The sequence below is a fragment of the Trichosurus vulpecula genome, chromosome 5 (assembly GCF_011100635.1).
Source record: "Trichosurus vulpecula isolate mTriVul1 chromosome 5, mTriVul1.pri, whole genome shotgun sequence".
Taxonomy (NCBI): domain Eukaryota; kingdom Metazoa; phylum Chordata; class Mammalia; order Diprotodontia; family Phalangeridae; genus Trichosurus; species Trichosurus vulpecula.
Window position 1 is genome coordinate 278558151 of NC_050577.1, and position 14832 is coordinate 278572982.

At 43.4% G+C, this 14832-nt stretch overlaps 1 protein-coding gene across 1 annotated transcript in view; it reads left to right on the forward strand.

Moving 5' to 3' along the window:
* Positions 1 to 1201: 1201 nt before the first annotated feature.
* The window catches only part of LOC118851336 (plasma membrane calcium-transporting ATPase 4-like), a 534859-nt gene continuing 521228 nt past the window's right edge, over positions 1202 to 14832 (forward strand). Inside the window, exons 1-9 of the mRNA XM_036760788.1 lie at positions 1202 to 1426; positions 4613 to 4682; positions 4830 to 4947; positions 5516 to 5568; positions 5953 to 6150; positions 6791 to 7051; positions 7993 to 8118; positions 9033 to 9158; positions 10608 to 10643. Coding sequence (XP_036616683.1) covers positions 1202 to 1426; positions 4613 to 4682; positions 4830 to 4947; positions 5516 to 5568; positions 5953 to 6150; positions 6791 to 7051; positions 7993 to 8118; positions 9033 to 9158; positions 10608 to 10643 — 1213 coding nt within the window. The remainder of the gene's footprint in view (positions 1427 to 4612; positions 4683 to 4829; positions 4948 to 5515; positions 5569 to 5952; positions 6151 to 6790; positions 7052 to 7992; positions 8119 to 9032; positions 9159 to 10607; positions 10644 to 14832) is intronic.

A 14832-nucleotide genomic window follows, 5' to 3' on the forward strand; every position in this document is an offset into this window, starting at 1 on the left:
AGTGACTATATGATTGGCTATCAGATGTGACACATGCCTGGAATCAAACAGAGCTAAGGAAGTTCTTTCCTTCTGTTAGGATATATGGCATTGTCCTTCTTTTCTTTCATAGCAAATTTATATTATCAAGAAGTTTTGTAAGCGCAATGCTAAATCTATTAGGTAATACATGGATATTGGAATGTCTCTGAGTTATTATAATAGGATTCAGGAATGAATAGCTTACAATTTTAACCTATGTTCATGGCCAAATAAGAATTAAAATAATGTGGAGATAACATCCTCCAAAAGGAGGAAACGATTAGGCCAAGTAATAAGACAAAGATGTAATGTGATACATGTCTAAGGAAAAAAGGATAGCAAATTTTGAGAAAACAATAGGATCAGATTGATTCTTCTAAGAATTATATACAGATGTGTATGATTGGCTCCAAAATTTATCTATCATGAAAATTCAGGCTATTAATATGTTGTGGTAATAATAAGATCATAAATTTAGATTTTTGCACAAAAATTGTATAAGATAGTGAAACTATATTTCCTTTATTAAAGTATTTGTCTGATAATTTTAAAAGGAAGATGAGTTCAATTTATGGTTGGACCTTCACATTTTACACCAGCAGATACAAGATTTAGGTAAGGACAGAAACAGCAAATAACGCATAAACTGAAATACTCTGTAGTTTCAAAAATGGAGAACCAAATTTAAGTGATTGTACTGAGTTATATTAAGAATTATCTGGGAATTTGTAGATCTGAACCAGAGAAGCAGAACTCTCTTTTAGAACTGTCTTAAGAAAAATACCATTTTGTCAAAGACAGGATATCTAGGGACCAGAGAACTACAGCAGGCATTTGGAATTCAAAAAGTGCCGCTTGAATGGACATTGGGAATAGGTAACTGAGATACAAGGAATTTAATGTTGGTAAACGTTGTTAATAATGATTGCATTACTTTGTATGGTTTGTGTTTAAGTTTTCTTGGTTATCTAGTGTGTAAATATAAGACATGTGACATGCAAATTTCCCCCTCTAAATACCAGTCTATTGTGAACCATCTAAGTGGTTTGGTCTGTACCTGACTTAATGTAATTGTGCAATTTTGTGAATTGTGAGAAAAACTTTATTGTATTTATTTAAACTCAGCCCTGTGTGGCTTGGATATGGAACCATTTATTGCACTGTTTGAACTTAGCCCTGCATGGCTGGGAGCTATGTGGTGCTGTTTTCTGTCAGTTATCAAATCATATGTGTTCTAGGAGGCCCTGTCAGGTCTGACTACTCGTATAGCTGCCAACTTCTGGATATGGACTCCTTGAACCCTCTGTCACGTCTAAAGATTGTCCTTGCTCCCGAGTGGACATCTGAGCCCATAGGAGACCTTGCCCTTCAGTTTCAAAGGGGCCTGAAGGGGACGACATCAGAAGTAGGCAGGTTTTCCCCAAGAATCCGGACCAGAACCTGAACAAAGAACTGCTCTTTCCCTACCTAAGTCCCTTTGCATTCCCAAGACTGGTTACCTGTATCTCTGGTATCTTTAGCTTATTTTACTTAGTTGCTCTATCTTTCCCATTATGGTCCCTACCCTGATTCCCCTTGCAACTTGCTCCCTCTGCTTGTTTACAATTAATTTACAATTAATGCCCCATCTCTGGGGATGTCCAACCACAGGGGAAAAAAACCTGAATCCACCTAGATAAAGATTTTTAGAACTTTGCTCCTGAGGAAGATAGAACTTTTTCCATATCTTGTTTGGTCTATAGGCAAAGCTTTCAGCTTACTTTTGACCAAAAGGAGGAAATGATGATCATTAATATCATTTAATATCATTTTTGTCACTTTCAATAATGGCCAGAGCCTGAACTGATCAACCAGCTGAACCCAAGCTTCTTTGTTCCGTGAGTAAAATTAAAAAATACCTCTTCCTAAGTCAACAAGGCCAGATCAGGCTGACTTAAGAGCATTCTTTCCTCTGCCTTTGGCCATTAAGGATGAGACCTTAACCCCAGACACAATCCTGAATAATGTGACTTTTGCTTATCTTAATATTTTATGGGCATATATTATGTTATGGAATGTTAATGGTAAATTAAACACAGAGAGCCTGGGTTGTAATTTCAATTGACACTTTGTCAACTCTCTTATCTTATTGTATTTACAACTATTCCATTAAGGAAAAATCCTTTTTTCTTGTATCATGGTTAAACATACATGGGGATCATAAGACTGAAGTAACACAGGCTTGCCAAGTTGGGACTAAAATAATGTATTTAAGCCTTCTCATTTCTTTGTTCAGGCAGTCAGACTTTGTCTGGCCGCATATATGTATGTCTGCTAACTTTAAGGAAATAAATGAAGTAATATAAAGTTTTCTATTGCCCAGCTCTGTTTTCCTCCTTTAACAAACTTTCAGGTTGACAATACGAAGCCACTGTCTCCTCAAACACCAAGTTAAGGGACAAATACTTCATCCTCCTTTACAAAATGGTAAGTATGAATAAAGATGAAATCCTGCTATCAAAAAAAAAGTAAGAGAAGATGGCGGCTGGTAAGCAGGGACTAGAGTGAGCTCCACACAGAGTCCCTCCAAAAACCTATAAAAAATGGCTCTGAACCAATTCTAGAACGGCAGAACCCACAGAACAGCAGAGGGAAGCAGGGCTCCAGCCCAGGACAGCCTGGATGGTCTCTGGGTGAGGTCTATCCCACACGGAGCTCGGAGCTGGGAGCTGGGAGCTGGGTACGGAGTGGAGCAGAGCCCAGCCTGAGCGGCATGGAACAACCAAACTTGGAGTCGGGCGGATGGGGCCCCTAGCGCCCTGAATATGTGAGCTGCGGCAGTTACCAGACCCCTCGACCCACAAACACCAAAGACTGCGGAGAAGGTTAGTGGGAAAAGCTGCGGGAGTGGAAGGAGTTCGCTGTTCGGCTTCCAGCCCCTGGGGCAGCGGAGGTGGGGCAGCTACAGTTGCTGCTGCTTCTGGCCCCAGGCCCACCTGGTGGGAGGAATTAAGTGGCGGAACAGAGCAGGAGTGCAACAGCCTGCTGAAGATCTAAGCCCAGCCCAGGCTGGGGGTTCTTGGGGAAGGAGTAGTGCGGGTCTGACAGAGCTGGCACCTCCCCCCCAAACGTGGAACATAGAACTCGTTAGTCTACAAGCAGTCATACCCCACTGAAAAACTCAAGGGTCAAGTTAGTTGGTTGGGAATATGGCCAGGCAGCGAAAACGCCCCCAGATTCAGTCTCAGACTTCGGATTCTTTCTTTGGTGACAAAGAAGACCAAAACATACAGCCTAAAGAAGACAACAAAGTCATAGAGCCTACAACAAAAGCCTCCAAGAAAAACATGAACTGGTCCCAGGCCATAGAAGAACTCAAAAAGGAATTGGAAAAGCAAGTTAGAGAAGTAGAGGAAAAATTGGGAAGAGAAATGAGAAGGATGCGAGAAAACCATGAAAAACAAGTCAGTATGTTGTTCTCTTCTCCTATGAGGGGGAATTCTGATGGGATCAATTTCCCTTAAGTTTCTTCTGGGGCCACTCTGAGGGTAGCTAGATTCTCTTTCCTGTCTTACGGCTTCACATTTACAATCAAGACCAGCTCAGGTGGGCTTAGGACAGTGGATGACCCTGGACTTCATCCCTCCAGGGCAATGGGGCTATCCCTAGAGTACCTCCCAGTGCCTGGCATTCTGGTTATCCTTGGTGGTCTGTTCAAACTTATCTGTGAGTGTTACTCACTTCCCTTTATCCTGGGAGCCCTACATGTTAAGGAGCGTCTCAGCTTATCAGAAAGGCTCCAAATCCCTTAATTTTCTTGGCAGAGTCCTACCATTTTCAGGGCTCCCTTGGAGAGATCCAACTGGGCTCTGCCCCCTGGCAATACTGTCTCTTCCCTGAGCATCCTCTTTTCCGACTGGGAAATGGACCCCCTCAGGCTGCGGGAGACAGGGAGCCTTTTAGGAAACCCCCAAGTTCTCCTTTTATCACGTGAGTCAAATGCCACTCTGCCCATGCTTTTTGACCTGAGGAAATAAAGAATTTATAATAATAGCTAGCATTTCTATTGAGTTATTATGAGGATAAAATGTGATCATGTCTGCAAACCTTAAAGATAAAGAAATGTTAGCTACTGTTATTGTTGGCAATTATTATTATTATTAACTTTTCTTGGCACCAGCTTCATGTCCTAGAACTAAATTGAATTTAATCTAGTTTATGATAAGTAATGATAGTAATAATAATGATAGTATTTATATAGTACTTCATCTATGTTATTTCATTTAATCCTCACAACTCTGTAAGATAAGTTCTATTACCATCCCCATTTTACAGATAAAGAAACTGAGACAGAGTTAGGTGACTTGCCCAGGTTCACACAGCAAGAAGTATCCTCCCTTTATGGAGCGGTTTTGGGGTTTTTCTTCCCTAATTTATGCGTTGTTTGTCTGTTCTACACCCTGAAGACCAAGCATGGACTACTTAAAAGTACTCTCAGATCCTAAATTCCTCATGTTTGCTGTTAGAGCTTTGCCTCCAGCTGCAGTCTAGTTGTATGTCTATCCTACTTTGGCTGGTTTATTTTTAAATTTGTTTGTCTTTTGTGTTTTAGAGTTTTTGTAGTTCAGTTGACATTTTTGCAAATGCCCATCTCAAAGTTCTTCCTCAAGCTTTAGCAGGAGGTATTTAGGTCAAATTTAAGACCGTTTCCTTTGATTCTTGTCTCAGTGGAAATGTTCAGCTATTCCTCCACCTCCATCTTTGTAGAATAGCCCTTAGTGCAGCTGGTCAGGTATAAACTACCACCATTGCCCCTTATCTCCCTCCAGAGGCCTTTACCAACACCTCCCGACTGGCCACAGTTACTCGGACTTCAGCCCACGCTGGGGTTCTCTCCAGTGTGCTCCATTGCTGTCTTGGAGACCCAGCCTCAGCTTCACGGAGACTGTAAAGGACTGTATCTAGCAGTCTTAAGTACCAAATTTTTGACTAATTTGCTGTGGCATATAAACAAACTGATGGACACCAACTGGCATTAATTGCCGTGTTAAATTCTGACACCCCCTCCACCCTTCATCTTGGCATTGGGGCTGTTGACATTGGGAAGAGTGACTGAGGATGTCTGTCTTTTGGCTATCTGGCCTCAGGAAATTGCCTGGATGCTTCCAACCCCAAACCACCTCTTCTTCCTTCCTTTGCTCCTTTTTTCCCTTCTGACTAAATGATCCCAGTGATTTTCTCGAAAGATGGGAGGGGGGCCACTGTGAGGAGAGAAAAGACCAGAATTAGAACCTTAGATGCCAGAACGTCTAATATCCTCCTGTCCATTGGACAGGAAGTCTAGTAGAAGCAACCCTAGGCTGAGAATGAGAACATATCCCCCCTGCTTCTTGTGACTTTTGGGTTTCTGCTAAGAGTTTTCAGGGTGGACATGGGAGAAGATGCAGCCAAAGGATAATTTGGAGTTTTTCAACTGTGACTTAATTGATTAAATAAGCACCTTCTACCAATACAGATCAGCACTTGTTCAGCAACTTGGTCCAAAAGAGTTGCCTGGGAGCACTGAAGGTAAATATTTTCTTTAGGGTCACATGGCCAGAATGGATAGAGGACTCTGAGGCCAGTTTCCCATGATGCTGCAGTACCTCTGTTTGGATATTACACCTTTGGAAAGTGCTAATGAAACCCCTAAGACGTTATTAATTTTAATTTGGCTCTATCCAAAACAAGAAGGGTAGGCCTTGCCTATTCTTGGCACCTTTGTCTGAGTGGAAATAGGCTATAAACGAGCTGACTTCTTGAAGAATCTTTCTACCCAGTGGATGTGTAATTTGTACAGGTCAAGGAAGAGAGGTGGTTGGGGGTATTTGGGGAAGGTAGAGCCTTTTGTTTTCTTAGAGTTCCTTCTAACATCTTTATTTCTTCTTTCACTACCCCCTTTCCTCTCTTCAGGACTGTCTGGGAACCCTGCAGATCTGGAGAGACGTAAGCAGGTGTTTGGAGAAAACTTCATCCCCCCTAAAAAGCCCAAGACCTTTTTGGAATTAGTGTGGGAGGCTCTACAAGATGTTACACTCATAATCTTGGAGGTGGCAGCAATCGTCTCCCTGGGCCTATCCTTCTACCGACCTCCTGGTGATGAAAATGAGGGTGAGTGTCTTGGAACTGGGCAAAATCCTAGTTCAGTCCTAGCAGTAGGCATTTGATATTGGTTATTGATAAACTATCTCCGCTTAGATGTTTTTCCCATCTACCCAGAATGATTAGTTGAGGGACAGGGCTAATTAATTCAGACTGCATTTGGATATTTTGTCCAGTACCCAGTGAGGTCCATTTCTACCATAGCATTCCTCTCTAGGTCTCATCCTTCATGTCTAGTGACAAATAGAATATTGCCAATCCCCCAAAGCCCTGCTCCGCAAAGTGCAAGCCCAAGTGCTTGGCATCATGGGAAGTTGCTGAGCCTGTTGGGCAGAAGTAATCTGACCCCTTTGGACTCAGGTGGTGATTTACATGTGACTTGCCTGTCATTTTCATAGGCACACAGTCTCAACTATTGAGTCTCTGGCTCCTTTCAGGTTAATACTGTGGTGGTGCAGGTGAAGAGTGCATACCTAAGCCTGGTTTTCTCAGCAGTGGTGGTTCCTCTTCCTGGTAGTCTGCCTCCCTTCTTCCTCCCTGCCTTATCCCACCTTTGCCAGAGAGGGTTATTGAAAGCGTTAACTCCATTTACTGTGCCAGCAAGGACCTTTTAAATGATACTCCCTCCTTTCTCTCTCTCCTTATGAAGTGGAGTGTGGGCAATCCACAATTGGTGTCACAGAGGAAGGGGAGGCAGAAACTGGCTGGATCGAAGGGGTAGCTATCCTGTTTTCGGTCATCATTGTGGTATTGGTGACGGCCTTTAATGACTGGAGCAAGGAGAAGCAGTTCCGGGGCCTACAGAGCCGGATTGAGCAGGAACAGAAGTTCACGGTTATCCGCAAGGGTCAGGTCATCCAGTTGCCTGTGTTTGAGATTGTGGTTGGAGATATCGCCCAGATCAAATATGGTGAGAATCCCATGCTGTAGGTACCCGTCCCAGCCTCCCTACTTTGTGGACAGGTTTCTGTTCTCTATAGCCAACACTAGTAATTTCTGTACCCCATTTTAATTGGGGAAGCAGGTAGAGATCCTGGGATACTACAAGGATATGGCTTGGCGAGGTTACCACAATTGGAGAGTTGGAGCAGGGAGAGAGGAGTAGAATGGAACAGGGTGAATCAAAACCTTACTTGGGGTGAAGCACCAAGGATGATGAAGCCAGCATGTGGCAGCTTTATATTTCAATTATTAAAATTATCTTAATAATTAAAATTTTCTTCTTGTAGTCTAGGTCCTAGGTTCAGTTGTTTCACTGAGACATTGACAGTATTGTCAGTACCATTTGAATGTCCTTGCCCTCGATCCCACCCAGGTTGTAGGTCTGCTATTCTCCATTCCCCATTCCTGTTGTACCTCTTCTGTTTCATTGCTTGGTGGGCAAGATAGTTCTCTCCTTGGTCTCCTAATATGAGGAGGGGTCTGAGAACTATTGAAGGCAGCTGGTAAATTATATTCTTCATTATCAGCTTCTGGGTTCAAGTTTAGATAAGTTCTAAGTCCTTTAGGAAAGGAATAGTCTGAGACTCTCCTACGATTATTTCCTGTGGTGCAATGTAATACAACCTTTGTGCTCTATGGAAAAATCATCATGTTTCTCTGGGTCCCAGGGGGGAGTCACCAGAAATAGCAATACCCAGAGCCTTTGGAGATTATCCACTATTTTGCAGGGATGTTGTCAGTCCATGTGGTACCTGCTTATCTGCGGTACCTGCTTGTCTAGTGCCCTTCAGGGTACTTCCATGGGAGGAGCACTAGAGTAGAATAGGATCATGGTGTCCCACATTCTCTTTTTGTCTCTTGCTACCATCCTCCTTTTTCTCCTCCTCCCTCTTCCCTCTTTTTCTCCAGGTGACTTGTTGCCTGCAGACGGGGTCCTAATCCAAGGGAATGATCTGAAAACTGATGAGAGTGCCCTAACTGGAGAGTCTGACCATGTCGAGAAGACCGTAGAGAAAGACCCCATGCTACTTTCAGGTGAAGCTTTGGCTTTTCCACACGTTCCCCCATGGTCCCCTCATTCTTCCTCATCACAGAAGATGTCCCCCTTGGCCTAACTCTACCTCTTCTTTGGACTGCTATAATAGTGGCACACAGATGGCTTTGTATTAATAGCTAAAAGCACTGACTGTGTGCCAGGCACTGTGCTAAGGTCTTTACAATTATTATCACATTTTATCCTGACAACAACTACTCTGGGAGGGAGGTGCTATTCTTATCCCTATTTTACAAATGAGGAAACTGGATGTAGACAGGGTTAAGAGACTTGCCCAGGGCCACCCAGCTAGCAAGTATCTAAGGCTGGATTTGAACTTAGGTCTTCCTGACCTCAGGCCTATGCTCTCAGAGTCATTGCTCTCCTGAGCTACCTCTGGACTCAGCAAATCCAGCAGCTTAGATGGGGCTTCTTTGATTCAGTTTTCATAGGGTGTGCAGAGGTTATCTAGTCATCTCTCATACCAGCTGCCCTGTGGGCTACTCCCTTCTGCAATATCCCTACCAAGTAGTCTCCTAAACAGTGAATTGAAAAGCATTCCCTCTGAAGGCAGAGTGCCCAGAGAACCCAAGTTCAGACCGCACTTCGGCTGCTTACTTCCCATGTGAACATTGGCAAGTCACTTAATTTCCCTGCACTTCAGATCCCGCCTTCATAAGATGAAGAGACTGAGCTGGCTCTTCTCTGAGGGCCCTTTAAAAGCTCTGGTCCTAAGATGACTTGAGCACTTTCTAAAAAGATTCCTGTGGAGTCCAAAGATGGACCCTGGGATTAGCTTATTTTTGCCCTCTAAGGGCAAGAATGTCGAAGGGAATCCTGTGGAGTCTCAGTGTTAGATTGCTACATAGAGCAAGGCTGGGAGTACAGAAATACCACCTTCTTTCACTCTTTCCAGGGACCCATGTGATGGAAGGGTCTGGCCGGATAGTAGTGACTGCAGTGGGTGTGAATTCCCAAACTGGAATAATTTTCACCCTTTTGGGGGCATCGGAGAGTGATGAGGGGACTAAGGAAAAAACCGGTAAGTCCCATCCAGGTTCCCCAATCCTCTTGTTGCCTCTTCCCTAGATGGACTAGGGGTCTCTGGTGAGATAGTCAAGTGACTTGAAGATTCTCGTGCTGGTAGACAGTTGCAGCCCAAGGGGCATCCCCTGGACAAGGAACCAGTTGAAATAAGATTGACAGATCACCCAAACACTTTGGAAAATGAGGGAAGAAACCATTTTGGTATAGCCATCTCTGACTCCTTAGGGAACATTCATAAAAACCAGACCAAGCCTATGGGTTTCCTTCCAAAAACGTTGTTCTGTGGCCTTAATTTCTCATGCAGGTGGGTGGAGATGACAGGTTCTTACAGTTACCAGGCATGAAATTAATTGGCTGGGAGCTCTGGCCTCTGCTGCCTGCCTTCTTTTCCCCATTCCCTTTGTCCCTCTTCCCTAGCCAGGCCTCAGCATGAACTGTCCAGGCCTAGGGAAAGCTCAGGGGGAAAAGGAACTGCCTGCACTGAAGCACTCTAAGCCCTCAGGACAGATCAGAACCAGGGGACAAAGGCAAGGTGATCTTTATCCCTAGAGTGAGAGCCACTTCTCTCTCTGGAGTTCACTTAAACACCAAAGGGGAAAAAGTCAGGGGGCAGACTTCAAAATACCATGTCTCACATGCCTCTTTTAGAAATCCCATGCACACTCAACATACTGGAGTAAGGCTCTGCCTGGAGATGTTTAAGACCATGGATGGAGGGGAGGGGGTTTCTAGGCTGATATGGTATACTGAGTTTCAGGGTCATTTCTGGTTGGTTTTGGACAGGAACCTTTAGATTCTGGATGTGAAGGGGAAACTGCCTAACATCCTGGGAGCCATTTTCAGTCTGGGATGTGTCTCAGAACCCAATGTGCTTTCTTCTGATGACATCTACAGTCGAGAAAGGAAGCAGGAATTCATGGGCCTGGACTCTGTGGGCCTAAGCAAAGATTCCTGTAATAACCATAAAGCCAAATCGTAGAATAGAACCTGAGTTAGAAAGACCTCCAAGGTCATTTGGTCCAACTCAGAAATATTTTATCCCTTTAGGGGTAAGAAGAATGGGGCCACCTTGCCAGTTGTACCCTTCTACTTGAGTGCCAGGAGTCCCCTATTACCAATAGCCTCATTAATGAAGAGGGATTATCTGAGGATGTGTGTGTGTGTGTGTGTGTGTGTGTGTGTGTGTGTGTGTGTATACACACGCATGCCTGCTCAGTATTCCAGGGATCCTACTAAACATAGGTATATGGAGTATGTTTCTTTTCCTGTGGACTCCCTGCCCACTTCCCCAACACTGATAATCGGGAGAAGGATGTTCTGCCCAACCCCTTGCTGTGCTCCTGGGCCCAGGCAGAGCTTTTACTATATTGAGGACACTTTTGGTCCCTCAATGACACAATTGGAAGGTCTCCACCTCCACTTTTTTTCTTTCTTGTTCAAACAGGTAAAAAACAAGGAGCCCCTGAAAATCGCAACAAAGGCAACCTTCTCTCCCGCCCCCGCCCCACCATCCACCCACCTGCCCCCAAACCAGACCTCCCCGACTGTCCACCTTTCTTCCTTCTTCCTTCTCATGAGTCTGTTCATTGCCGAGCTTGTGGAGGCATCTGGAGGATGCAGTGACTAAAACTTTCTGGTCCACCTTCCACTTCCCAACTTGAGCTGAGGCTATAGCACCCTCTGCTGTCAATTTGAGGAGGCGACGACTTAGTTGCTGGAATACTGTGGGAGACCAATCTGTTCTATCCCAATGGCCTTTTCCCAAGTTTGATACTGGGCTCCTATGCTCTACAGCCTGATGTGCTTGATTCCCAGGAGAGGATGGTCCCTTATCCCTGCAGGGATTGCGCATTCACTGCACCATCCTCCTCTTCTCCTAGCCTGGCTCCATCCATATTCTTTCCTGATGTGGGCTGCCTTTTCCACTGTTCTTCCCAGGTGGTATGTGGAGAAGCCCGTCTTTGCACTTCTCTCTCCATATCTCTCAGTCTCTCTCCTTTCCACAGTTTCCCTATATGTCTTATTTCCCAGTTGCATTCAAAAACAACTTTTATTTGAGCATCTGCATTTAAAACTTTGAGTTCCAAATTCTCTCCCCTCTTCCCTTCCCACCCACCCTCCCTGAGAAGGCAAGCAATTCGACATAGGCCACACGTATACCATGATGCAAAACACTTCCACAATAATCATGTGGTGAAAGACTATATTTGCCTCCGTCCTATCCTGCCCCCTTTAACCAGTTTGCTTTTGATTACCTCCTCCCCCTATCTGCCCTCCCTTCTATCACCCCCCTTTTTATCACTTTCCCCTACTTTCCTGTGGGGTAAGATACCCAACTGAGTGTGTATGCTATTCCCTCCTCAAGTCAAATCCGATGAGAGCAAGATTCAGTCATTCCCCCTCACTTGCCCCTTCTTCCCTTCCAACAGAACTGCTTTTTCTTGCCACTTTTATGTGAGATAATTTATCCCATTCTATCTCTCCCTTTCTCCTTCTCTCAATATATTCCTCCCTCATCCCTTAATTTTATTTTACTTTTTAGATATCATCCCTTCATATTCAACTCACCCTGTGCCTATGTGTATATATATATGTGTGTGTGTGTGTGTGTGTATACATATATATATATATATATGTGTATATATATATATATATATATATTCCTTGCGCTCCTTTCTCACCCTGGTGCAACAGGTCGTTCCTGCTGACCTTCTAAGTTGTCTTGGGCTGGAAATTTGTTTCATTCTATATTTTTGTGGGCAAAGCATTTAGCCTCTGTCTATCTCAGTTTCCTCAGCTGTCAAATGTGGATACTAATAGCACCTACCTCCCAGGGTTGTTGTAAGGATAAAAAAATAATATTTGTAAAGCACTTAGCACAGTTACTGGTACATAGTACGCATTTAATAAATACTTCCTTCCTTCCTTCTCTCCCTCTTTCATTTCTCTTCTTCCTTCTCTGACCATAATCCTTTTTCTACCTCATCCACTTGTTTCAGCAATCTGCTAGCAGCTGCTGAGGGGGTGTAAGACCCACCAACAACCAGCACACAGAAAGCTGCCAACACAGGTTCTTTTGATCTGCTTTACTAAGGAAAGCAACGTTAAGGGGTTAACAATCTTACTTTAATACAGCATACAAATACCATTCACTTAGTTCAGGGGAAAAAGCCAGCACCCTGAACTTCAGAGCAAATACAAATTACAAACATCAACAGACAGACCTTGTCTGATTCAAATCTCAATGCATAGTTACCATGGTTTAACCCATCATCCGGGTTTACGAGCTGGAGGGCTCTTAACTACAGCTGCCCAGGGTCTCCATATCAACACACCTTCAAGAGTGAAAGCCCTAAGCAAATAGCTCTGTTCTCTCTTTTTATACACTCTTTATCCATCATCAAACATCATCTGAGTCACCAGAACTCAGGCTCCCACTATTTGCTCTGGTCTTAACAACTCCCCTTAGGACCCTGAGGGCTTCATGCCCACACAGGCTTAGCACCTAATAGATAGGGGTTGGGGCCTGGTGTTTAGCACCTAATAAGACTCAAACACACCCAACGTAATTGATATTACACCACTGTAGTCCAGTCAAAAAGTCAACAAAACTTAAGAGATGGAAGGAATCTATGTCTATGCCTTGGCACTGACTCTTCTACATATTTGGAAAGCATTCCCTCCTCACTTTCACCTCTTAGAATTCCTAGTCTCTACTGAGCCTTAGTTTAAGGAGATCCCCTTCCACATGACATCTTTCCTATTCTCCCAGTTGCCTCCATCTGAAAATTATCTTACATTTATTATTATTGTTATTGGTAATAGTACTAAGAACTAGCTGTTACATAAGACTGTAAGGCTTGCAAATGCTTTTCAAATACCTCATTCGATCCTCATAGTGACTATGAGAGGTAGGTGCTATTATTATCCCCATTTTCACAGATGAGGAAACTGAGGTACCAAGAGTTTTAGTGACTTGCCCAGCGTTACACAGGTAGGCTGCATTTGAACTCAGGTCTTCCTGACTCCAATTTAACAAACGTTTGTTCATTGATTGTCCTTAAACATCTAGTCCAACCTGTACTTGAACAAAATCCCATCTATAACATCCTTGACAAGTGATCATCCAGCTGCCAGTTGAGGATCCCACTGTAATAGGGAACTCACTGCCTCCCAAAGTAGCCCATTCCACTTTTACAGAGCCCTAGTTGTTAAAAAGTTGTTCCTTTATATTGAGCCAAAATCTGCTTCCCTCTAGCTTCTACCCGTGGCTTCTAGTTTCATATTCTAGGGCGAAATAGAACAAATAGAACAAATTTAACCAGACATCTTTATTCTTGCCACTGATCATTGGCTCCCTTGGTTTGGGGCTCCTCATTTGGCCTCCATGTTATTTCTTTTTCAGCCTCCAGCGAAGGAAGGAGGGCTTCCTCAGCAGGTGGGCAATGAGACACAGTGTGGCTTACTGGGCTTTGTCAGAAACCTGAAACATGACTACTAGGCAATAAGGAAGGAGGTACCAGAGGAGAAAGTCTACAAAGTCTCTACCTTCAATTCATCACACAAATCAATGAGCACAGTTATTCAGAACCCAGATGAGACTTTTTGAATATACAGCAAGGGGGCCTCAGAGATGATCCTTGAAAAAGTTAGCCATCCCATAGTCCACTTGACAAGGCCCCCCTCCAACAAACCTTCCACAGAGCTTTAACCTAGCCTTTGAGCAGCTGGATTCTCTACCCTGAGTCCCTCCACGCCAAGTGGTGTGTGGTCACATTCAAGTCAGTATACATCTCTAGGTTCATCTGTTCAATGGAGAGAGTCCTCCCTGTTCCCCTCTCCTCTCACAATCCCATCCTTTGCCCCCATCAGGCACAGAAAAGGTTCTTGACCCTTTTTTGGGGTCATAGACCCCTTTGCAGTCTGATGAAGCCTATGAACCTCTTGTTATAATTATGTTCTTTTTTTTTGTTTCAAACTCCTTTAATAGATGACACATTCCTTAAGGATAGTGGTTTTTAATTTAACTTCGAATTGTTAAAGCACAACATAGTTCTTGCACAATGAACCTTTCTTGATTTGAATTTCAATGAATATACATGTTCTTTAATTCCTACAATTATTTATATCATTACTAACCAGTAGGAACAGAGAATCCAGAGATTACTTGTTCTATCCTATCCATTTTACAAAATAAGAAACAGAGGTTCAGAAAGTAGAAGTGTCATGTAAGTAATGTATTTTTAAGTGATTCCAAGTCTATTGTTCCCCACACGCACACCATTATGCTTCTCTGCTATGTCCTCCAATCAATAGAGGGGTCAAAATTTTAATTGATGATTAAGATGCTCATTAGCATCAGATAGAGGTGAAGTGGGTCAGTCTGATGTTGACATTATACCCCAAGTGTGGTGTCAGTGTTCCTTTTTCTATTTCATTGAAGTTATTTCATTATCTACGTTGGGCTTTATGATCGCCTTTACTGGGCAGCTTCTACATTCATTTTCTTCTATAATCTCAATTTTCTCACCTACACACGTTAAGGTTGATAGTTGTTTTTCCCTCCTCTTTTTATAATTGTAAATGTCTTGTTACTTATCTGTGGTGATTAATTTCTTTAGAAAGACTTTTAGCATTAAGAAAAACAAACAAAAAACACTTTTCGCCCG